At 39.1% G+C, this 25,749-nt stretch overlaps 1 protein-coding gene across 1 annotated transcript in view; it reads right to left on the reverse strand.

The window, feature by feature from the left end:
- ANKFN1 (ankyrin repeat and fibronectin type III domain containing 1) overlaps positions 1–25,749 on the reverse strand; it is a 442,590-nt gene that overhangs the window by 110,438 nt on the left and 306,403 nt on the right. Inside the window, exons 6-7 of the mRNA XM_059048917.2 lie at positions 14,527–14,721; positions 12,675–12,788 (exon numbers count right to left, since the gene is read on the reverse strand). Of these exons, the coding sequence (XP_058904900.1) occupies positions 12,675–12,788; positions 14,527–14,721 (309 nt within the window). The remainder of the gene's footprint in view (positions 1–12,674; positions 12,789–14,526; positions 14,722–25,749) is intronic.

The following is a 25,749-nucleotide window of genomic DNA, read 5'->3' on the forward strand; positions in this document are numbered from 1 at the left end:
CCATTCATATTTAAGGTAATTATTGATATGTATGTTCCTGTTACCATTTTCTTAATTGTTTTGGGTTTGTTTTTGTAGGTCCTTTTCTTCTCTTGTGTTTCCCACTTAGAGAAGTTCCTTTAGCATTTGTTGTATGGTTTTGGTGGTGCTGAATTCTCTTAGCTCTTTTCTGTAAAGCTTTTGATTTCTCCATCAAATCTGAATGAGATCCTTGCTGGGTAGAGCAATATTGGTTGTAGGTTCTTCCCTTTCATCACTTTAAATATATCATGTCACTCCCTTCTGGCTTGTAGAGTTTCTGTTGAGAAGTCAGCTCTTAACCTTATGTGAGTTCCCTTGTATGTTATTTGTCATTTTTCCCTGTTGCTTTTAATAATTTGTCTTTAATTTTTGTCAGTTTGATTACTAAATGTCTTGGTGTATTTCCCCTTGGCTTTTTCCTTCCTGAGACTCTCTGTGCTTCCTGGACTTGGGTGTCTATTTCTTTCCCATGTGAAGGAAATTTTTGACAAAAGTCTTTTCAAATATTTTCTCAGATCCTTTCTCTCTCTCTTCTCCTTCTGGGACCCCTATAATTCAATGTTGCTGCATTTAATGTTGTCCCAGAGGTCTCTTAGGCTGTCTTCATTTCTTTTCATTCTTTTTTCTTTATTCTGTTCCATGGCAGTAAATTCCACCATCTGTCTTCCAGGTCATTTATCTGTTCTTCTGCCTCAAGTATTCTGCTATTGACTCCTGCTAAAGTATTTTTCATTTCAGTTTTTGTATTGTTCATCTTTGTTTGTTTGTTCTTTAATTCTTCTAGGTGTTTGTTCTTTAATTCTCCTAGGTCTTTGTTAAACATTTCTTGCATTCTCTCAATCTTGGCCTCCATTCTTTTTACAAGGTCCTGGATCATCTTCACTATCATTATTCTGAGTTCTTTTTCTGGAAGGTTGCCTATCTCCACTTCATTTAGCCTTTTTCCTGGGGTTTTATCTTGTTCCTTCATTTGGAACATAGTCCTCTGCCTTTTCATGTTGTCTATCTTTCTGTGAATGTGGTTTTCGTTCCACAGGCTGCAGGGTTGTAGAACTTGTTGCTTCTGCTCTCTGCCCTGTGGTGCATGAGGCTTATCTGAGAGGCTTGTGCAAGCTTCCTGATCGGAGGGACTGGTGGTGGGTAGAGCTGGGTTTTGCTCTGGTGGGCAGAGCTGAGTAAAACTTTAATCTGTTTGTCTGCTGATGGGTGGGGCTGAGTTCCTTCCCTGTTGGTTGTTTGGCCTGAGGCAACCCAGCAGTGGAGCCTACAGGCTCTTTGGTGGGGCTAATGGTGGACTCTGGGAGGGCTCATGCCAAGGAGTACTTCCCAGAACTTCTGCTGCCAGTGTCCTTATACCTGTAGTGAGCCAGAGCCACCCCCACCTCTGCAGGAGACCCTCCCACACTAGCAGGTAGGTCTGGTTCCATCTCCTACAGGGTCACTGCTCCTTCCCCTGGTACCTGGTACATGCACTGCTTTATGTATGCCCTCCAAGAGTGGAGTCTCTATGTCCCCCAGACCTGTCAAAGTCCTGCAGTCAAATCCTGCTAGGCTTCAAAGTCTGATTCTCTGGGAATTCCTCCTCCTGTTGCCAGACCCCCAGGTTGGGAAGCCTGATGTGGGGCTCAGAACCTTCACTCCAGTGGGTGCACTTCTGTGGTATAAGTGTTCTCCAGTTTGTGAGTAGCTCACCCAGCAGTTATAGGATTTGATTTTACAGTGATTGCGCCCCTCCTATCATCTCATTGTGGCTTCTCCTTTGTCTTTGCACATGGGGTATCTTTTTTCCTGAATTCCAGTGTCTTCCTGTTGATGATTGTTCAGCAGTTAGTTGTGATTCTGGTGCTCTCGCAAGAGGGAGTGAGCACATGTCCTTCTGCTCCGCCATCTTGAACCAATGTCCTCTGGCCTCTTCTTCTATGCTGTTAATCTTTATGAGCCTACTGGAGGCTGGAGGAGAGAGGTCATTCCTTGGTTTCTCCAGCTTCTAGAGGCTCCTTGCATTCCTCTGCTTCTGTGTCCCTTCTTGGTGTCCATTCATTTTTTGGGGGGTTTCCATTGCCATGCAAAAGCTTATGTTTGATTGGGTCCCATTTGTTTATTTTTGCTTTTATTTCTATTGCCTTGGGAGACTGACCTAAGAAAACTATTGGTACGATTTATGTCAGAGAATGTTCTGCCTGTGTTCTCTTCTCAGAGTTTTATGGTGTCATGTCTTATATTTAAGCCTGTAAGCCATTTTGAGTTTTTTTAGGTGTATGGTGTGTGGGTGTATTCTAACTTCATTGATTTACATGTGGCTGTCCAGCTTTCCCAACACCACTTGCTGAAGAGACTGTGTTTTCTCCATTGTAAATTTTTTTTCCTCCTTTGTCAAAGATTAATTAACCGTAAGTGTGTGGGTTTATTTCTGGGCTGTCTATTCAGTTCCATTGATCCATATGTCTGTTTTTGTGCCAGTACTATCCTGTTTTGAATACCATAGCTTTGTAGTATTATCTGAAGTCTGGGCGGGTTATGCCTCCAGCTTTGTTCTTTTTCCTCAGAATTGCTTTGGCAATTCTGGATCTTTTATGGTTCCATATAAATTTTAGGATTATTTGTTCTAGTTCTGTGCAAAATGTCATGGGTAATTTGATAGGGATTGCATTAAATCTGTAGATTGCTTTATCAGTGTTTTATATTTCTTAGCATATAAGTCTTTCACCTTGGTGAGATTTATTTCTAAGTATTTTTTAATGTGATTTTATGTGATTTTTATGTGATTTTACTTTCTCTTTCTGTTATTTCATTGTTAATGTAAAGAAATGCAACAGAGTTCTTTATGTTAACCTTGTATCCTGCTACCTTGCTGAATTTGTTTATCGGTTCTAGTAGTTTTTGTGTGGAATCTTTAGGGTTTTCTATATATAATATCATATCATCTTCATATAATGACAGTTTTACCTCTTCTCTTCCAATTTGGAAACCTTTATTTCTTTTTCTTGTCTGATTGCTGTGGCTAGAACTTCCAATATTATGTTGAATAAAAGTGGTGAGAGTGGGTATCCTTGTCTTGTTCTGGATTTTTGTGGGAAAGCTTTCAGCTTTTCACGATTATTATGTTGGCTGTGGGTTTGTCATGACTAACTTTTATTATGTTGAGATGTGTTCCCTCTTTACCCACTTTGAGAAGAGTTATTATCATGAATGGATGTTGAATTTTATCAAATGCTTTTTCTGCATCTATTGAGATGATCATGTGGTTTTTTTCTTTCCTTTTGTTGGTGTGGTTTATCACATTGATTGATTTGCATATTTGGAACCATCCTTGTAACCCTGGGATGAATCCAACTTGACTGTGGTGTATGATCTTTAATTGTGTTGTTGGATTCAGTTTGCTTATATTTTGTTGAGAATTTTTTGCATCTATATTCATCAAAGATATTGACTGTAATTTTTTTTTTTTGGTATTTCATTTTTCTGGTTTTGGTATCAGGGTGATAGTGGCTTCATAGAATGACTTTGGGGGTGTTCCCCCCTTTTCAATCTTTTGGAAGACTTTGAGAAGGATCAGTATAAGTTCTTCTTTGTATGTTTGGTAGAATTCCCCAGTGAAGCCATCTGGTCCTAGACTTGTTTGCAGGGAGTTATTGTTGTTGTTGTTTTTAAACAGACTCTATTTCACTTCTAGTGATTGGTCTGTTCAAATTATCTGTTTCCTCTTGATTCAGTTTTGGTGGACTGTATGTTTCTAGAAACTTGTCCATTTCTTCTAGATTGTTCAATTAGTAGGCATATAATTGTTCATAGTATTCTCTTATGGTTTTTTGTATTTCTGCAGTACCAATTGTTATTTATACTCTTTCATTTCTTTTTTTTTTTTTTAATTTGGGTTCTCTCTCTTTTCTTGATGAGCCTGACCAGAGGTTTGTTTATTATGTTTACCTTTTCAAAGAATCAGCTCTTAATTTTATTGATTTTTTTTCTATTTTAAAAAATCTCTATTTTATTTATTTCCTCTCTGATCTTTATTATTTCCTTCCTTCTTCTGACTTTAAGTTTTGCTTTTCCTAATTCTTTTAGGTGGTAGGTTGGGTTGTTTGAGATTTTTCTTGTTTTGTTGAGGAAGGTCTGAATTGCTATGAACTTTCCTCTAAGAACTGCTTTTGCTTTATCCCATAGAATTTGTATGGTTGTGTTTTCATTGTCATTTGTCTCAAGGTATTTTTAATTTTGACTTTGATTTCATCACTGACCTATTGGTTTTTTGGTAGCATGTTGTTTAGTCTCTATGTAATCTTTGTTTCTCATTTCTGTTTGTGGTTGATTTATAGTTCCATGCTGTTATCAGAAAAGATGCTTGAAATCATTTCTACCATCTTAAATTTGTTGAGGGGGTGTTTTGTGTCCTAGTGCATGGTCAATCCTAGAGAATGTTCCATGTGCACTTGAAAAGAATGTATATTCTTGTTTTTTGGGGTGTAATGTTCTGAAAATATCATAAGTCTAACTGTTCTGTTACATCATTTAGGATATTTATTGCCTTATTGATTTTCTGTCTGGAAGGTCTGTCCATTGATATGAGTGGGGTGTTTAAGTCTCCTACTATTATTGTATTTGGCAAAGGGATCATCATGTGCAAAGAACATGCAGCAGGGGAAATGGTTTAAGATCAGAAAGAAAGCCAATGCCACTGGAATGTAGGAGGTGAAGGGAAAAATGAAAAAGACAAGATTTCTGCCTTCAAGGAACTCCTCATACTTTAGAGAAAAACATTCCAAAAACTACTTATTACTCTATGGATCTATGCTTTTCCAAATATAACAGGAAGAAGACATCAGTGTCAGGAATAACCCTTCACTAGCTGATATAAAAACCCAGTTTCATGTTTGTCCTTACCTAGCTTACATAATTTTTTGAAATAGCAGATATGCTTTCATAAGTTGTTGGCTTAGGCTAATGCTAGTATTAGGTCATGTTTACTGAGCATACAGCCTGGCTAAGAAAGAGAACTGACTTGGAGATTGAATCAAGATGCCAAACTGACACATGCCTGCCTACCCCTTTTCTCTCCAAATCTCTTAAGAGATAAACAAGGTATGTAAAAATATATCAGTTATTTAGAAAACAAAAAAGTGAGCCATACATACCCATTTCTCTCCTCCTCATTTTCTCCTTAATTTCTAGCAACCACTAATCTGTTCTTTACTTTTATAATTTTGTTATTTCAAGAGTGTTATATAAATGGAATAATACACTGTGTAGCTTTTGAGGATTGGTTTTTTTTTTTTTTTTTTTTTTTTTGTGGTACGTGGGCCTTTCACTGTTGTGGCCTCTCCCATTGTGGAGCACAGGCTCCAGACGCATAGGCTCAGTGGCCATGGCTCACGGGCCCAGCCACTTCGTGGCATGTGGGATCTTTCTGGACCGGGGCATGAACCCCTGTCCCCTGCATCGGCAGGAGGACTCTCAACCACTGTGCCACCAGGGAAGCCCCAGGATTGGCTTTTTTACGCAGCATAATTCTCTGGAGATTCATCCAGGATGTTGAGTATATCAATAACTTTGTTCCTCTTTATTGCTAAGTAGTATTCAATGGCATAAAGGTACCACAGTTTGTTTAACCATTCACCTGTTGAAGGACATCAGAATTGTTACCAGTTTGGGGCTATTACAAATAAAGCTGCTATAAACATTTGTGTACAGGTTTTTTTTTTTTTTTTTTTTTTTTTTTTTTTTTTCGTGGTACGCGGGCCTCTCACTGCCGTGGCCTCTCCCATTGCGGAGCACAGGCTCCGGACGCGCAGGCTCAGCGGCCATGGCTCACGGGCCCAGCCGCTCCGCGGCACGTGGGATCTTCCCGGACCCGGGCACGAACCCGTGTCCCCTGCATCGGCAGGCGGGCTCTCAACCACTGCGCCACCAGGGAAGCCCTGTGTACAGGTTTTTATATGAACACAATATTTTCATTTTTCTAGAATAAATGCCCAGCAGTGCAATTGGTAAGATGTATGGTATTTTCATGTTTAGTTTTTTAAGAAATTGCTGAACTGTTTTTCAGAGTGCCTGTATCATTTTACATTCCCACCAGCAATGTATGGGTGATCTGATATCTCTGCATTCTGGCCATTTGGTGCTGTCACTATTCTAAATTTTTTACTACTGTGATATGCATGTAGTAATATTTCTTTGTGGTTTTAATGAGCCTTTCCCTAATGGAAACCTAATGAGTTATTATTATACAGTGGAACATGAGCAGAGACTATTCTGAGAGGGAAAGTAAAAACTACTCTTGGGAAAATAGGTACCACCCTGAAAGGATCATTTGAAATGAATTTTGAATAAGAAAATGGTAAGTAGGGTAAGAAAGAAAAAAATATAATTAGAGATTTGAGGAAAATACATAGGAAAGGAAATATAATCAAAGTATACTACTTGAGTTTGCAATGTCAAAAACTTATACTCATAATAGTATAAGCATTGTTGCCTTAACTAAAAATAGAAATATAATTATATTGAGAGAATAAGAAAGTGTAGATGAGTGTGGTATTGTGAGGGAGTTAAATTCTTTTCTGTTATAATTCTAATTGCATACATAAGACCTGCAATTGCTAAATCAAAAAATAGCCATAGAAGCTTATTGATTAAAGTAGACAAGTAACTATGAGAAGTAGTAGAGGAGTTAAAAAGTGGCTGGCTCTGAGGGGAAGAAGGATGGTAATAATGGAGCAAATAAGGTGGTTTTTTCATTATAAATAAGCCTTTCAGTACAAATTTGCTTTTTAATACTATTCTTATAAGGATATATCACTTTGGACAAAAAAAATTAAAAGTGTATAGAAAGAGACTCTCAGAGTAAATAAATTTAACTCTGTACTTTTTACAAGAGACAGATGTATTTCAAATGTCATGGAAAGGATAAAAATAAAAAGATAGAAAAGACAGGAGGCAAATGGAAGCATAGAAAGCAATGTTAATTACAAACAGAAACTGAGGTAAACAGTATTAAGCAAGACAAATAAAGTAGCTTCTCAGAGATCAAAGATTAAAGGGACAAGTACTTTAGAAAAAAACAGGGATTTAAATAACCCCCACACACATTCCTGCTTTATACCCAATGGGGTTTACACATTCTTTTCAAACACCAAATATGGTACATATCCATGATTCATTGGTTAGCCACAGGTAAGAATTAAAAAAAAAATCTCAACGGGGTACAGTCCACATTTTAAAATTTTCTTATTGTAATATAATACAATTAAAAATTAACAATAAAACTATGGCAAAAAATATGGCCAGTTAGAAGTTTAAGATAACTCATCTAAAAACTTTGGTTAAAGTGGAAATGAAACAAATTATAAATTATTTATAAATAAGTGATCATTGTAGCAATGCATTTTAAACTTTTTGGGTATGGACAAAACAGTAATCAAGGGAAAAATTATAGCCTTAAAATCCATGAATTAGAAACAAAAATAAAAAAAGAAGTAAATTAAGTTTTCAAAAAAAAGAAAAACTAGGAAAGAAGTAATAAAGTAAACCTATGGAAAGCAATAGGAATTGGCAAAGCTAAAGTGAAAAATTAATAAAATAGAGAATAAGCAAGAAACAAATTTTATGAATCAAAAAAGTTAATTCTTCTAACAAACCAATGAAATAGACAAATGATCAACAATTCTAAAAAAAGGGCACAAATACATGACTTTTGAGGTTCTAAAGGGTCTCTAACCACAGAGGAGATTTAAAAATTGTGTTCAACACTATGCCAATAATCATAATCCAAATGAAACTTCTATAATTTGGTAAAAGATATCTACCAGAAGATTACAGTAGACATACTTAATAGTAAAATATTAGATGCATGTTGACAAAAGCAGGTAAGAGAGAACACCTACTATCCCAGTTACTATACACAATATAATGGGAACTAGAATTCACATTGATTCTGGTTAATGAAGTGAGATCTGAAAAAGAATGCAAAGTATTAGAAAGGAAGGGACAAAATGATCCTTTCTTGAAGATGAAATGACAAAAAATATTCATGAGGTGCAGGACAATCTACTGGGAAAAAAAAGGCTGTTACTAAGAGAGTTCAGTAAAGCAGTCAACTAAAGATTGCTTTAAAATTACAATAGCTCTTCTACTGTCCCATAATAGCCCATTAGAGAATATCTTGAAAAGAGAGTTCATTTATAATAGCCACAAAAACTGTAAAATATATCCAGCATGAAACTTTACAGGAAAGAAGACCAATAAATAAATAAAGTTATTAAACTTTCCTGAATATGTAAAATTCAACTTTATTAGGAAGACAGGTCATGGATGGGAAGTTGTCCCAGATTAATTTAGAAATATGATGGTATCTCAATAAGATTTAAAAAATTAAACTTGACAAGCCAATTCTAAAATTCATTTTGAAGGGAACATATTACCACAGGGAGGGACTTGCTATACCAGATGTTAAAATATACTATGAAGTTATTATATGGCATTAGCATAAGTATAGGCAGATCAGCAAAACAGAGTATGTGAATACATAAACATTTCCACTTCCTGTTTACAATCCCAGAAATAAAATAATCTCACAAGTAAGAGACACATACTAGGATTGCAATATTATATAATAGAAAAATAATTGAAACCACCTATGTTAATCAGTGGGAGAATGATTAAATACATTATGGCATCTCTGTCTATGGAATAGCAAAACTATAGAGCTATTTAAAAGAATGACGATCCAAACACACTGACATATGTATATTGTTGAACTGAAAAAAAAATCTAGCTGCGTAACTGGACAAATAGTATAATATTTATATTAGAGCACACAAACAAAACTATACATCTGTGTGTATATACATATATGTGTACGTGCATCAAGAAAGGATTTGTAAGGGTATACATTAAACTCATAACAGAGATTAACTTGGTGATAGAGATGTGACCTTGGGGGAAGGGTAAATCTCGACTTTTTTTGGAAATTTTTATTTTTCATTGGAGTATAGTTGATTTACAGTGTTGCATTGGTTTCAGGTGTACAGCAAACTGATTCAGTTATACATATACCTATATCTATTCTTTTTCAGATTCTTTTCCCGTTTAGGTTATTACAGAATATTGAGTAGAGTTCCCTCTGCTATGCAGTAGGTCCTTGTTTGATTATCTGTTTTATAAATAGTAGTGTGTATATGTTAATCCCAAACTCCTAATTTATCCCTCCCCACCACTTTTCCCTACAAAGGCTTTAATAATTTTCTATTAAAGCCTTTGTAGGGAGGAATGAGGGTGGCAGCTTCTAATCTGTGAGGGAACAAGCTGAGAAGAGAGGTGGGGCAGGGCATCATCCAGACCAGGGTACTGCCCGCATGCACTGGAACAACTACAGCAGCATTGCGTCATTGGCAGACTCCAAAGTGTGACCACTTCAAGACCTGCTTTTGAAAAGAAGCTAGAAAATAATTCATCCTGTAGATGGAAAATAGACGCTGTACTGCACTTGTTAAAGGATACCTTCCTATCCACCCCTAACCCTGCAAAGAGCAGTAAAATCACTTTTGAAAATGTTTTCTGCTTTGGGACTACAGGGAAACGACCTATCCTCTGCAAATGAGAGCTCCAGGTAGGTCACCCAAAGCAGCGAGGAGAAAATGTGGAATGAAGTTCTGACAATTGTCCAAAGCATCAACGTATCTGAAATAAGTCTAGTTTTGCTCTATAAGTCATGAAACCTGGTGAGATGGGACCAAAAGATGCAAGCACTCGTTGAGTCCAAGGAGGAAACACCTAGAAAGAGACTGTAGCTCTCTTAGCTTCATTTTTCTGTTTTCAGGGAAGATGCAGGCAGAAAAGTCCAGGGGGTCTCACTCAAAACTGTTTTCTGGGTTTTAAGCTGAAATTTACACCTTTAATCTCCAAATTGTGATGGCAGTTGGCCTGGTGCATTGCCCTCGGGGCCTGAAGAAGGTGTATAAAGAGATGCTCTTTAAAATATTTCTGGATATCAACAAACATTTTTTTTTGAAAAAAGAAAACCCAAACCAAACCAAAACAAAACCCGACATGTTGATGAGTTGAGTGTAAATAAGAGAAACAGAAGGATTCAGATGTTCTTTCAAAAACTGGCTTAAGCATGAAGGGGGAAAACATCCAGGTGTCAAAATAGGCTTGAGGTTTTGCTGAACCCAGAAGTTCTGGAGAACAGTATGAGATGTTTGTGCCAAACCCTAAATCCTGCAGGGTTAAACCTTCCCTCTAACCAATTAGATAATTGCCATCTCATTCTGTGGATTTCTTAATTGTTTCTTCTCTTTTAATGCAAACAAAATAGCCTTGTCTCAGGGTAATTTTGCTAATATTTTCATAATTAAATAATTACTTCAACCCTGAATTAAAAACTGTCCTGCTGTCTCTAGGTACAGTAGTCTGGCAGCTGTTTTAAATTTAAATAACCCTTGAGAGCAGTCAGGTTAAGGACTCAATTTATAACCTTATAAATTAACAGAGGGAAACCTACTCCATAATGCAACAGACAATTCTATGTATAATGCTTAATTAAGCCCCTCCAGTCACTGACAAAACCCATTTGTGACCTTTCGTTTCAACCTCCCCCAAATGCAAGTCTCCTGAGATGATATGTGTTAATATGTGAATGTTGATAGAATTTGCTGGCATTATGGTCAGGTATTATATACCTGATGGTCTGGATAAATTAGCTCCTGATAGTTCACTAATCAAATGTAAGAAAATGTCAGGTTGGGCAGCATTGATGAAACCCTTTATCAAAGCCCTGGAGAGAGGTAGAAAGAAAGGAAAATGCCCATGTCTAATTTTGCCTGCAGACACTTGCTCTGAATTTCAGAAAAGTCTTGGCAACCAAGAGAAAGTATCAGAATTGTATTGAAGGATGGCTGTGGGCAGCCATTCTTGGTGGCTTCATTTATTTGCTGTTGCTAGTAGCCTCAGGCTGCCTTCTCTTAGCTTAATACAGAAAACCCAAAGTGATAACCAATTCAATGCTGTTTTACCTAAGATATTACAAACAGAGTGGAGTTATCTGGAAAATTCCAAGTAACTCAGAAAGCTACGGGGTGTGGGTAGACACAGGAGTGTCTCCTGGGAACAGGCCCTAGAAGGAGAAAGGAGGCACATATACTACTTGGACATTTTTGTGGCCCAAGGGAGTCCTAGTGACCTGAACACAGAAATTCTTGGAATATGGCCTGGCATCTTGGAATATGTGTGTAGAGTCTTATCAGGTTTTAGGACCGTTCAGGGTATTTCCATATGTAGAGTCAACATAATGTGATACTTTGGCTCTGCTGCAAGTCTTTAGGCAAGTCCTTAATTTCATTGCTTCAGTTTTCTCATCTGCAAAGTGGGAACCATACAGTACCTACCTTATAGGGTTGTTGTGAAGAATAAATAGAGTTAATACATATATAGGCTTTATACAGTGCCTGGTGCATAGGCACTAGGTAAGCTTTGGCTGTTATCATCATAGCATCTCCATAAAATCTCTCTCCTGTGGGTTCTCTCCTTTCCCAGTGCTGCTATAGCAGTCAGGTCAGGCTGTTGTGACCTCTCTTCTGAATAGCTTCCGAATGCACTTCCTTATTCTAAACCCATATCTCTTCCAATACATCATACACAGTGTTTGAACTTAAATCTTTGAAAACTCTACTTCTGATCTTGTCCCTATCTTATTCAGTGGTCTGCAGAGTTCATCACATAAAGTCTAAATTCCTTAATCTTGATTTCAAGCCTCATTCTACCCCTTCCTCCTATAACCCTAGTTTCACTTTCTAATTACATTTCACTGCTTCTTCTCACGAACCCTCCCCTGGAGCCACTGCAAGCTCCCTTACTCCCTTCTACTTGTTCTGGCATGTTTTTGCTTTTATACCTCTGCTCGCTGTTCTCTCCACTTGGCGTTCACTTTCCTTCCAATATCTTCTGCTTCACATCCCAGCTGTCCTTGAAAACCAGGCCCGATTGCCACTGCTACCCTGGGGCCTTTCTGATTCTGTCATGTAACCATCCCTCTTTCTTTTCTGACCTCCAATGTTGTTGTTGTTTTAGTTCTCAGCCCTAGTTACCTGCTATTACAGCTATTAATTTATATGCCCCCTATTTAGTATGTTCCATATCTTAGCCTCTAAGGCCTGTAAGTCACGGCTGATTCTTTAGTGTGTCCTACTCAGTCCTGTCCTGAACCGTATGCTACGCACAGAGCAGGCCTTCTGCAAACAAGAGTGAAATATTAATACTAATATTAATTGGGTCTGTGACTTAGTCACTTTATTGCTCTGTGTTTGACTGCCTATGGAAATATTTCAACTCCAAAAAGTAAATAGGGCTTCCCTGGTGGCGCCGATGCAGGGGACACGGGTTCGTGCCCCGGTCCGGGAAGATCGCACATGCCGCGGAGCGGCGGGGCCTGTGAGCCATGGCCGCTAAGCCTGCGCGTCTGGAGCCTGTGCTCCGCAACGGGAGAGGCCACAGCAGTGAGAGGCCCGTGTACCGCAAAAAAAAAAAAAAAAAAAAAAAAAGTAAATAGAATGAAAAAAATACCATCAGCAGGAAAAACAAACATACAAAATGCACAACTGATCCCCAAACGATGGATTGTTTTTTAAGAAGGAGCAGTAACAAAAATATTTGGAATCCAGTACCTTTATATCTGGTTACTACAGCTGCGTTGACACTAAGAGGCTCATGGAAGCTGACAGTGAGTGATGTGCTGCTGGTTACCATGAGACAAGCATTGGTTGGCACCTCAGGGGCTCCTGGGACAGAAGGAGAAGCACAAGGGTCTTAATATAGCAAATCCTTTTCAAACAATGTTCCTGCCTCTTCAAAGGGTACCCCGGAACACACACTATGGAAACATTTGTTTGTAGAGCCTAATAGATTTTGCTTTTGAACATCTTCATTAGAAGTCTCAATGGCCTTTATTCCTTGCCATTGTGGTCTTATTTGAGCATTAGAACATCTTCTGAAGGGGTAAGTAATACCAGTTAAGCCTTCTCAATTTATCTTAGAAACACAATAGGAGATTGGGCTGGACTAGTGGAGAGGAGGCCAGAAAGCGTTAGCAGGAACCGACATCGTAGATAGAGACTGTTACATTTCATAAAGTACTTTCATGTAAATCATTTCGTTGGAGCCTTTTTGCAAGCCTGTTGGGTAGAAAGAACGAGTGACAGCATCCCCACTTTTAAGGATGAGGAAACTGCAGCCCAAAGAGCCCAAATTACTGGTTCAAGGACACAGTGAAGACATAGCTAGGATGGAAGCCCATGGCTTCAGATGCCCAATTCTGGGCTCTTGCCAGTATGGAATGCTAACTTGCCTTGCTCTCAGACTGCTTCCAATTACATCAGGTACTATTTTTCTAAGAAAGATTTCATGGGCAAATGTCATGTCCACTAACCTCAGGTTTTAAAGGACTTCTGATCACTCTAGGTACTTTTTAACACCCAGAAGATGTTTTGTAATTTAGAAAAATTTCTAAAAATGGCATCAAGCCTAAAAATGTGACTGATCCTAGTAGTAATCTGTCCTGAATGAGGTACCATAGTAAATACATTTATTGAAATCATTGCTGAATATCTTAAAAAAAAAAAAAACGTGTATCAGCATTGCTAAAGAGATGCATGTTACTTAAGCTGTTTGCTTCAAGAGAAAGGATTAGGCCTAGATTTGGTATTTAGTACACAATACTACAGAAAACAAGAATTTCCCTGCCTTTGGTGTTTATTTATATCACAAAGCAGAGGCGGATAATTCCCAACCTAATGAACCTATCTTTCCCTTATGTTTAAATTGTCAAGCCTAATTTTTAGCTTTTATTGTTTAAATAAGATCACCTGTTGGAATAAGAGTTGAATGTTTTACCAGTGTTCGGATTTTACATGAATTTTTATATCAAGGGCGGCACTAAGCAGTACCTTCCAGTGCTAATGAGTATTATCCAGAATCAAGGCTTTTCTTAAACTAACAAAAAGAACTGGTAAAGAGAATGGAAGTGCAGACAGAAGCGTAATTTGTGGGTTGATTGTCCTTCTCTGTTGCCTGTATTAACTGAAGGTCAGTTTATATAAGCTGTATATAGTAGAGAGTTGAAAACAATTTAAACTGGAGCTCGAAGCAGAAACTGGGCAAATAGGCAAACAAATGGTTTTCCACCTCCACATCCCCAAATATAGGCACTTAGGGCATCAGACCATCCAAGTCATTAGGCATTAGGGTGTAGCGGGTGGAAAGTGCTAGATGAGTGTGACATGGTGGAGGGAAGCCAGCAGCACTAAAGCCTCATGGCTGTTGTCAGAGAACCTATCAGGAGCCCGAAAATTAAGCAAGACAAAAGATCCTTTTACAGCCTCCCAGAGCTCTTGCTCCACATCGGCTGACAACAGCCATCCATGACCCTGTAGAGCTGCAAAAAATCAGTAAAAGAAGGCCTGGCTGTCTCAAACCAGGGTTCAGTCTAGTTAAATGTACAAGTGCTCTGCTAATACTCACTGGCATGTTCAAAGCCTGTTTCCATGCGTCTGTAGAGTCGGTACCTCCACTCCCAAGCTTTCAGTTGTTTCTCTTTCTCTGTGTTGTCCAGGCTGAATCTTTCATTCTCCACCTGAGCAGACAGTTCACTCACCCTCTCCTGGGCTTCCTGCACCAGTGTGTTGAGGTGCATCGCTCGGCTTTCCAGGCTGACAACTGAAGGGAAAAAAATGGGGTGACTCCCTTTTCTTTCTGGGGAAATGCTACTTCGTTGGCAGGATATCTGAGAGTCTACTATGGGGTTTTTAAAAATGCCTGGGGAAAGTGGAATCTATGTTCATTATTAACTCTCTTACTATGATAAGGTCTAATTGGTGACACAACTAGCTGATAGTACACCTATCAGCTTAAGATATTCCCACCTCTGGCCTAAATAGCTGCCTAGCAGAGTTAGTTAGAATTCCACTAGCATGAGGCCCACTTCTGTTTCACATTGCACACGTTTGTTTCCGTGATCTTCAGAGGGACAAACACTAAGGGGTAAAAGCTTTGTAGGACTAGGAAGGCCTTAAGAAAAGTCATCCATGAGGCAAGTTGCATTCTGCTGAAGAATATGTTTGTTTTTTTTTTTGTTTCTGGTGTCTTTTGTTTGTTTGTTTTTGTAGAACCTGATTGAATTCTTCTGTTCATATATTCTTCCCAGCTCATAGAGATTTTTTGTATGTGTGTCTTAGTGGTAATTTCGTCCTTGTTAATCAATTTACTTATTGCTAACAAAGTGTTCCACTATTGCTGTCCCAGTAGAGCTAGTGAGTCCTGATGGTTGGGTGACTTGGGTGTGGTCAGACATTGATCTTTGATCAGTTCGATCTTTGATTGTGGTCTGATTGGAGGAATGGTTTCTGGAGATGCCCATGCCCAAGAGAGCAAGTTATACTAGCTCCTCTTGCAGAGAGAGGTTGTCAGCCTTGCTATTTCTGTTTTATTCAGTGTGTGATCATCTTTATTTGATTCACATATTGTTTACCCAACCTTCCCTTGTGTGAGTGAACGTTCATGTCAATGATAGAACATTTCAAATCCTTATGTCAGGTTGGGAGTCTGCTTCTTGCTGTCTACTCGCAGCACTCATGCATGTGAGGGCCTGCCTAGGTGGTCACTTGGTCACTTCAGTGGAGCCCTTCCTGGTTGGTGACAGAGAAAGAAGACAGCCTTAGCATGGGCATGTGGTAGAGGATCATACAAATAATGAAACGGATCAGAGTCAAGCTCTGCAGATCTGTCACCAACATGTGGTTGACATTCTGTATGACCAAAACAATATTTCCCCCTGGTGGGTGGGAAAGAAATCCAACCATTTCATTCTTCTAATCCAGAGAGAAAATATTATGAAGATAATGCAAGTGAAAGTTTGTTAGGTATATTTTGAAATGGAAATTAAGTGGTTATATAGGCATGTTTGCATTAATTATGGGAAACGAATACTAATTTATTATTGCCCCTGCTCACCGTCAGTCTAAATTTATTTATAGATGAGGTCAATGAAAAATTAGTTGAGTCTTTTTCTTTTTCTTTCTTTCTTCTTTCTTTTTAAAGTTGCTGTTTAGAACACTCAGGACTGTGTTTTGCTGCAGATTTGTCATGGTTAATGAATGTTGCTATAGCAGTCAATCATGTACTCTAAATACTGTCACACTTTTTTTTTAAAGCCTCAGTCATGAGCCATGACAGAAAAATAAACAAACAAATATAAAGCTAAAAAACTCTTTCACTGAGCAGCTACACTATGCAGAATCCCTTGGGAAGGCTAAAGGAGGCCAGAATAAATGATAATATAAGTGCTGTGGATGTAGGGAAGCAATGATGGTGTATGAACACAGAGGTTCTGGAGAAAAAAAATACACATACACACACACACATGGGCGCATACTCCTGTGGAAAAATTGGCAATATTAGCAGCCTCAAGGTGCAATTTCCTGGAGCAGTGAGATTGACAAGTTAGTACTAAATGCTGTTAATTTAACTAACTTCAGATTAATGCTAGAGTCTGCGCTGTGACTGAAGCCCTCAAACACAGTCTCGTTATAGCCTTGCTGGTAAGGTCCTAAATATAGGCATTGACAGTTTAAAACAAATTCGTATACATTGTGTATTTTTAGACATAGGTTAGGCGTCAGAGTTTGTGTCACAGTTTTCAGGTTGATTAATTGACCCAGTAACTGCACCCTCTACACTCTCCCCACCTCCTTCCACTCCAAATTATGGAGAAAATGGGGGAATTGTCTTTGCTAAGTCATTCAGTGAGCTTTTTATTGAAAGCCTGATGTTTGAATTGCATGCATGCGTCAACACTTGGGTGATAGACACATGATTTATAAAAATAAATTTTTCTAATACTATGAAATCCCCCCTATTAATTTTTATATCCACAACAGTTATTACTGGTGTGAATTCCAGGTGGCATTTCAGATGGACAGCTTCTCTTGAGCTATGCTTGGCTCCCCCTGGAAATTTTTCCTGCTTTTCCTAGCACAAAACATTTTGTTTCTAGACTTTGCCTTTACTTCTAGACTGTAGACCTGATGCTATTTGAGTTGTAGTGGTAAGGGGATTCTGTATCTTTAAGATAAAGCATTCACCTCTTCATAGAATAACAAGGAAGATACACAGGATTTTATAGCCAAGTAAGTTTTCCAAGATCATTTAGATACCTGTGCTTCTCAAAGTGAGATACCTAACATGCAGCATAGCATGGTGGTGTTGTTGATGGGGTGCAGTGGGCATCTCTGAAGCCTCAGAATAAATATGCGTGTCTTTCTGGAGCATCAAATTTTCAATGCAGATTTTGGTGAAAGCAAATTATTTAGAAGTTAAAACAAACACTTCTATTATGGAGAAGAATGGAACATTTTCTTAAAAAATGAAGATAATAAAAGAAAGTTTATAGAACTCTCTCTCTCTCTTTTTTTCCCCAGGCGAAGTTCCCAGATGCCCCTGGGAGTATACTTACTCACTTGCTTCTGTTAGAAGTAATTCCATGCATGAGTTGGAGAGGCACTAACTGAGCCAATGGTTTCAAACCATTTCACCAAGCAAACCTTTTATTATTTTTATCCTATGGATTTTTTAATAGTTTAATAAACCACTCTCTTTTGAAGGATTTTCTTTATTGACTGCCAAATCAGCTGACTTAAAGTAATCATTTTTCTCCCTATGAATAATGACCTGTGTAACTGCCAATAGAAGCATCTCTTCAGTATTAGATAATCAAACCTAACAAACTGGGCTAATGTTTTAAGGAAAATCAAGTTAATATGATAATCATATTAGAACTTGTAGTTTTATCTTGAGTAATGATGTGTTGGTTAAATTTTTGACACCTTGGGAATTGTTTGGGGAGCCCCATTCCTATTGTTTCCACCCCAGAATGAGAACCTTTTCAACCCCCTTATTTTTAAAGATAAAGAAACTGATACCCAGGGAGGTGGGATGATGATCCAAGGTTTCCTTAAAAACCTTAAACTTAGTGAACTTCCGCTACACCTAAATGGAACACAAATTAACCTGTTCTTTATGTATTGCAGTTTTCTAATTGCTATCTGGCAATTTGGCACACGATTGGTGAACTCATTTTGGTTGGCTGTTTGGATATAGAAACTAGAAAGGTTAATGTCAATTTTGTGATTAATTTTCCCGCCCATCCACTTCCCTTTTTCTTGGGTCCATTGTCTTTTCACTTCTACCCTCTGGATATTTTGAGTCCAGAACTCCTGTATCTGTTTGCAAGGTTTGGTCTTTTCACTCTTACTGCAGTTGATTCCCTCTCCAGTCAAGCAGCTATCCCTCTGTGCAGCCATAGCCAGCACAATAGAGGGTCTGTGAGTGCGTGGTGAGCTGTCCGGCTGGGGCAGGACCACTTGGCCGGCTCCTGAAATAGGCTCCGTGCTATTGTGGTGTTTAATTATCAGCAGCATTTCTACCACCCAGGGTTTCTGAGTGGGCATTTGTTATAAGACCTGCCCAGCTAATTAACTACAGGGTGGGAGTGGGGGGAGGGGCAGGAACTTGGTATTCAAAGAATACAATTATGGCTACTGTTTAAATCCTCAGATAAATAATAATCAGACCAAGTGGATTTTCTTCACCATCAGAATCTAACCTGTTGGCCTCCCCTGGCGGTCCAGTGGTTGACTTCGCCTTGCAAGGCATGGGGTGCGGGTTCAATCCCTGGACAGTGAGCTAAGATCCCACATGCCTCATGGTCAAAAAACCAAAAACATAAAACAGAAGCAATATTGTAACAAATTCAATAGACTTTAAAAAATGGTCCACATAAAAAAAGAACTTAAAAAAAAAAAAAAGAATCTAACCTACTGATTGCCAACTACTTACTATCCTTACATTTCTTAATTTTGCCTTTGCCCTGCAATTGGTGAATTTGGGCCTAGTTGATAATTGCTTAAAGCTTGAAAAATATAATGAGGGTAAAATGTAAACTAATTTTAATTTTTAACTGAGGCTTTTAGGGAACAATTCATTTGACTTGCTTAAAGAAATACCTTTGCCCGTTACTAATGATATGCCATTTCGCAATGTAGCAACAACTTTTCTATTGTTATTGGCATTTTCCTTGTTTTCACTGATGAGAAATATGGGGCACCAAGACAATCATTTAACCTCAGTGTTACAAGGATCCTTACAATCAGCCTTAAGTGCCTCTTCCTATAGTACCTTTGGCCCTGTATGATTTCCTTCATGAGGGGAAGTCACTGCTCACCAGGGTGGCCTTGTGATAATCTTACATAGAAGACTATCAATTAGTAGAGGTTTGTATTATTATTATTAAACCTATTAATCTGTGTTATATTTTTAAGAGGCACACAAAAATAAATCAAATACTCGTTTTTATAAAATAGCTCTGTTTTCTTCCATCCAAAAAAAAAAACTCTTGCCCAGGATAAAAATTTTCTGTTCTAGCTACCATCCAGAAATATATTATATACTAAGTCATGTCAATTTCAACCCTGTTATTTCAAAAGAGAAAACAAGGTCACTTAGGTATAACCCTTGATTATAAGCCAATATCCTCTTGGCAACCAAGAATAGCAGTTAATAATATTTATCGGGCTTCCCTGGTGGCGCAGTGTTTGAGAATCCGCCTGCCGATTCTCACGAACCCGGCACGCAGGTTCGTGCCCCGGTCCGGGAAGATCCCATGTGCTGCGGAGCGGCTGGGCCCGTGAGCCGTGGCCGCTGAGCCTGCGCACCCGGAGCCTGTGCTCCGCAACGGGAGAGGCCACAGCAGTGAGAGGCCCGCGTACTGCAAAAAAAAAAAAAAAAAAAAAAAAAAGAAATTTATCTTTGCTGATCATAAATGACAATCTCCTAACAACCTCACAACTGACTTGTCAGCTAGGAATGTCAAAGGAAATAATATGGAGGTATTTTAATAATTAAATGTTTTTTAATTCAAAAACTCAAAGCGTAAGTTGAAGTTTACCTGTCTTGATAAGGTTCAAGGCTCAAAATTCACTTTGGTTTCACCTGGGCTTCAACCCGTTGTCTTATTTTCAGGTTTTCCCAAGGACTTTGAGAGTGTGGTTTCCAAAAGGTTTTAGTGATTTGGAGATTGTTTCATTTTAATTACTGTGAACTTTCTTCTCCTAGAACTCATTACACCCTGGACATGGGGCTCTGGAATGTTTTTCTCTGCTATTTTCAGCAGAATGTGGATTCACAAAGTCCATATTACATAGTTTAAGTTGTAATTGTTGCTCTTTAAGAAGCCAGAGCCATTGACATAGAAAGGGACTTCCTGCCCAGGTCTCCCCAACTCCAGGGGAGCAAATGGACATTTTCTCTGAAACAAACACACAAAACACTTGAAGAAATTATTTAGAAAATCCAAAGCAGATTACCCAATGACATCATAGGGAGTTTAAATATGAAATAAGATAGCTTTATCTTCTGCTGATTTTTCGATGCTGTCCAATAGAAATACAGTATGAGTCACGTCACTTAAAATTGACTAGTAGTGACATTAAGAAAGCAAAAAGAAATAGGTGAAATTAATTTTCATAATATATTTTAGTTAACAGATCCAAACATTATCATTTCAACATGCAATCAGTATAAAATTATTAATTAGATATTTAATATAGTTTTTGGTATCTAAGTCTTGAAAATTCAGTGTAAGTTTTACATTTAAAACACATTTTAATTTGGACTGGAACACATTTCAAGTACCAACAGTCATATGCCTATGTTAGTATAGTTTTAGAACATAAAATCCTACAAACTTTAAAAAGTGCCTATATTGGACACTATTTTCACAACACTATACAACAGATGGGTAAAATGTTTAAATTCTCTACCAGCAAATCTTGTGTTGTTTCATTTTGTTTCAGAGAGTTATATTGGCTAACAATCTTTTTGACCATTTACAATGTGCCAGGGAAATGTTTTAAACCTATTACATTTAATTCTCAACAATCTTAGATAGGTAGTGGAGTGGCCAGCCTTCAAGAGGGCCCCTAGTGTGTCCTAGTTTTCACACCCTGTACCAGGGCTGATCTATGTTGGTCATCGAGATAACAAGATTCAGCAAAAATGATAATATATCACCTCTGATATTAGGTTATAGAAGAGACTGTTGCTTCCATCTTGGTTGGTCTCTTTGTCTTTCTTAAATCATTTGCTCTGGGGGAAGCCAACTGCCATGTTAAGTAGCAGCACTGTGGAGAGGCCCATGCAGGAAGGAACACAGGTCTCACCAGCAGTCACTCTGAGGAAGCTTGGTGGTGGATCCTCTGGCTCAGTCATGCCTTTAGAGGATAGCAATGGTTATGCTGGCAGAATTGAGGGACAGGAACCTAGATAGTGAGTGTGTGCATGTGCACATGTATGTGTTGGGTGGGCCAACAAAGATATCTTTAAACTTTATATGTTTTAATTTTTGGCAAGGAGAATGTATTCTGTGTCGCACGTATATTTAAAAATTAAAAATAGGGCTTCCCTGGTGGCACAGTGGTTGAGAGTCCGCCTGCCGAAGCAGGGGACACAGGTTCGTGCCCCGGTCCGAGAGGATCCCACATGCCATAGAGCGGCTGGGCCCGTGAGCCATGGCCGCTGAGCCTGCGCGTCGGGAGCCTGTGCTCCGCAACGGGAGAGGCCACAGCAGTGAGAGGCCCGCGTACCATAAAAAAAATAAAAAAATAAAAAAAATAAAATAAAAGAATGAAAGGACAGTTATCAACTCTTGAAGAGCAAGTGACTGGAACTTAGGCTATGGCCACCTGATGTCTAAATAACTATTTGGAAACAAACAAAGAGAGATAAATTCACTTGATATTTAGTAAAATCATTCCCTTCAAAAATTAGTAATATATTCACACCCTTCAAAACAAGTGAACGTAGCCTTGGGATTTATTCAGTTCAATTAAACACACATTTTTTGAGTGCCTTTCTGTTTGCTGGGGATACAGTGACAAATGAGACAAATTTTGCTCTTGTGGAGTTTACATTCTAACACAGGGGAGACAGAAAATAAGGAAATCAAAACGTTGAGAAGAATATGATACAGTGATTTCAGTGCCATACAGAAAACTAAAAAAGTAATGTGATTAGAAAGTGACTTTCGACTTTGGATTCGGTGGCCAAAGAAAGCCTCTCTTGAAGATGTGACATTTAAGGTGAAATGTTAAGAAGGAGTAGACTGAGTAATGATCCAGATTAAAAGCACTTGATCATTTCAAGCCTAGGGAATAGGAATCTAAAGGCCTTCTAATAAGATAGTGAGGAATGTTCAAGGAATGGAATGGAGGCTGGTGTATCACAGGTGAGTGGTGAGCAGTATGAGATGAGGTTTGAGGAGGAGCAAGTCTGTAAGTCGGGGTGAGGATTTTTACACCTATTTTAATGACGCAGATCAAAACATCTGGGGACGCATTCTAGCAAGCCGCCTACGGCTTGCTCTTTACACAGTCATAATGGTTGCAAATCTTTGTCTTTTGAGGGTGGATGTGATTTCAGGAAACCTCTCTAAATCATTGGAAACCAAGGCTGGTGTACATGGAGGGTGATGGCGCTGAGCAATGCTGTTTTGGAACAAAAATCAGATGTGACTCTTAAGCAATGAGTCAGATTTTCTCATAAACCGGCTCTGAGGACAAATCCAAAAGCGTTTAGAGCAATGGCAGCACTGTTGGACCAAGTGTGGGGTCTCCCATGTGGACCCTCTTAAAGGATAACATTCAAGTGGATTGTAGACTTTCTGGTGTGTTTGTTTACATAAAGCCAGCCTCATTAGTTTATAGTCACACCTCTTAGACGTGCCCTGAACCAGTCCCAGCACCAACATGGACCCTTGACTACTGCAGAAATCGTGGTGCATCCTGACCAGTCTGCCAAAATTTTAACATTGGTGTCTGCACCACACTCAGATGACAGCTACTCTGCGATCATATTTTATGAAGTAACTGAACATAACTAATTCTGGGAGACATTTCCTAGCTCCACAGGCAGTATCCAAGGGAAAGTGAGAGAGAGGAGTTCACAAAGGATTGCAGAGAGAGAGAGAGGAGAGGGTCTAGCGAGAAGGGACAATGCAGCTATAGGAAAGGGCAGAAAGGCTAAAAATGAGGAGCATTCTGCCATATTATTAATCGGTGTGAAAATAAACACAGTCAGGCTACGTCTGCAAACAAATTTCAAAACAGTGCCTGGAAAACACAATAATGGCAACAACAACAGGTTCCCCACAGTGTAAGTTACTTGAAGACAAAGTTTTCTTCATACATTGTGTGTGCAAGTGCACGTATGTATGTGTGCATGTGCACTGTACACATAGTGTGTGTGTGTGTGTGTGTGTGTGTGTGTGTGTGTATGTGCTAAAATTCGATACCTGCAGTTCCCAGCAGTATAAGGCAGGGCTTAAAATTTAACTGAAATTTCAACTGAAAGTTTATCGGCACCTACATATGTGCCAGGTATTGGGGTCAAAGATGAGATAACATCCATGTGAGTGACCAGATTTGCCCATGGTAGGTATCCAAAAAGAACTAGTTTCTTTATGGTTACTGTTCGTAGAGCCGAAATGATGCCAAATAGATAGCAGCCTCAGAAAGGCAAGGACCTCACTGATGATTCGGTATATTCTTCCTGGAGACTGTTGAAGTGTGATTCGAGGGTGGAGGCAGGATATGAGTTAGAATAAGGGAGGGGTTTATGACGAGGGACTTAAAGTTACGGAGCAAGTGTTTCTCAGCCGTTGTTCAACTGAGTATGAGTTATGGCAAGTGGGATACTGAATGGATGAAAAAATCAAAAGTATAGCCCCCAGGTATCCTGTAGTACGTTTGTACCTTAGCTTTACTAGCGCTAGTCCTTTCAGGTCCTGGGCCTGTTTCCTGAGCTCGGCACACGTATGTGGGATTCTACTTCAACAATGGCTGATGTTTTCTCCTAGAAGGAATGAATATTACTTTGTGCTGCTTACCTAAAGGTGGGACGAACAGAATAAAGTTGTCGAATAAAGATAGTATATTCATCTAATGAGCAGGCCGAGGTTCTGTGTATATTTAAACTTGGGGCAGTGTGAAGATTTGGGTGGCCACTTCTGGAACTTTCCTTATGAATAAGGAAATGTATATGGTTGAATTTCAAGCCATGTTTATTCAGAGCACCTTCATATAGCTCTATGATTTCAGGGGCTAAAGCCCAGAAGACATGCCTGACCAGTGGCTTAGGAGGTAAATCCCTAAACGGATCTGTGTCTTTGTGATTCCTGTTACGAAAGGGAGAGAATTACAGAGGACTTTCTTCTGAGTTATGTCAGATCTTTGGTTGGCATAGTGAAAAGAGTATTGAGCTGTGTTCAGAAGGGAACATACAGGGGAAGGGAAGACAGAAAATTTACCCTATTAGAAATCCTGAAATATTTCACTGGCATTAGAAGAGGACAGATGGGGAGTCAGGGAAGGAAGGATTTGAACATCTACAGTGTGACAGTGAGTGTGCTAATGCTTTTCCACAAATACCAAAACATTTAATCCAGAAGATCTGGGTTCAAATCATTGGTCCACCACTTATTAGCTTTGGAGCACTGGATGAATTATTTGACTTTATTTCAGTTTCCTCGTTGATCAAAACGAGGAAACTAACTCTTATCTCACAAGCCAGTGGTCAGGATCAAATGAGATGATGCAAGCAAAAGCATTTCTGCAATGTGTAAAATACTCTAGGGCTTCCCTGGTGGCGCAGTGGTTGAGAATCCGCCTGCCGATGCAGGAGACACGGGTTCGTGCCCTGGTCCGGGAAGATCCCACATGCCGCGGAGCAACTAAGCCCGTGAGCCATGGCCGCTGAGCCTGTGCGTCCGGAGCCTGTGCTCCGCAACGGGAGAGGCCGCAACAGTGAGAGGCCCGCATACCGCAAAAAAAATACTCGAAGAACTTAAGACCTCATTCTTCTATCCTGCCTCTGCAGCTTCTGGGGATCAATTTGCAGTGGGTGCTTGCTTGTCTGGTTCTAGCTGGGAGACTCTGGTTTTTCTCATGGGCTGGCTCATACTCACGCACAGAAGCAATTTGATTTCTCTGGTACTTGATACATAAAGTGAATTAAAAATCCCTGAAGACAGACTGTGTTCTTCTATCCTGCCTTTTTTCAACAGGAATGGCATCTCAGCTCATAGAACAGCACAAAGAAATACACCATAGGGTTTTAGCAAAGGCACAAAGGGAAAGGTACAGGGGCCCAGGGGCCCAGGGGCCACAGCCTTCTTTATTAGTTATTTGGAAAGACAGTGAGTTTGCACAGCAGGATTCCAGGCATGGTATCTCACACACTTGGACTTGAATCCCTGACATCCCTATTCATTTGCTAGATGTGTGACCTTTGGTCAGTCACTTAACCTCTCAGAATCACGAATTCCTCTTCTTCAAGATGGAGTTAATAACATCGTCCTGAAGGGCTAGTGTGAAAACTGGAGATAATGTATGTGGAGATTTCATAGGTTCTCAATCAATAGTCCTTTGCCATTTTTACACATGTGGGAGTCTGTACGTGATCCTATCTCTTTAACTTTTTGGGTGGCCAAGGTGACTTAGGTGTCATATTTCCTAGAAGCTAAAGCCTGGGTTTCTCTCTCACTGTCCTTTATAAGTTTGTGATGATAATGTGGTTATCATCCCACAGGGAATGAGAAAAACCAGGGATCTTTTGAATGAATTTGCTTTCGGTTTA

The sequence above is a fragment of the Kogia breviceps genome, chromosome 19 (assembly GCF_026419965.1).
Source record: "Kogia breviceps isolate mKogBre1 chromosome 19, mKogBre1 haplotype 1, whole genome shotgun sequence".
NCBI lineage: Eukaryota > Metazoa > Chordata > Mammalia > Artiodactyla > Physeteridae > Kogia > Kogia breviceps.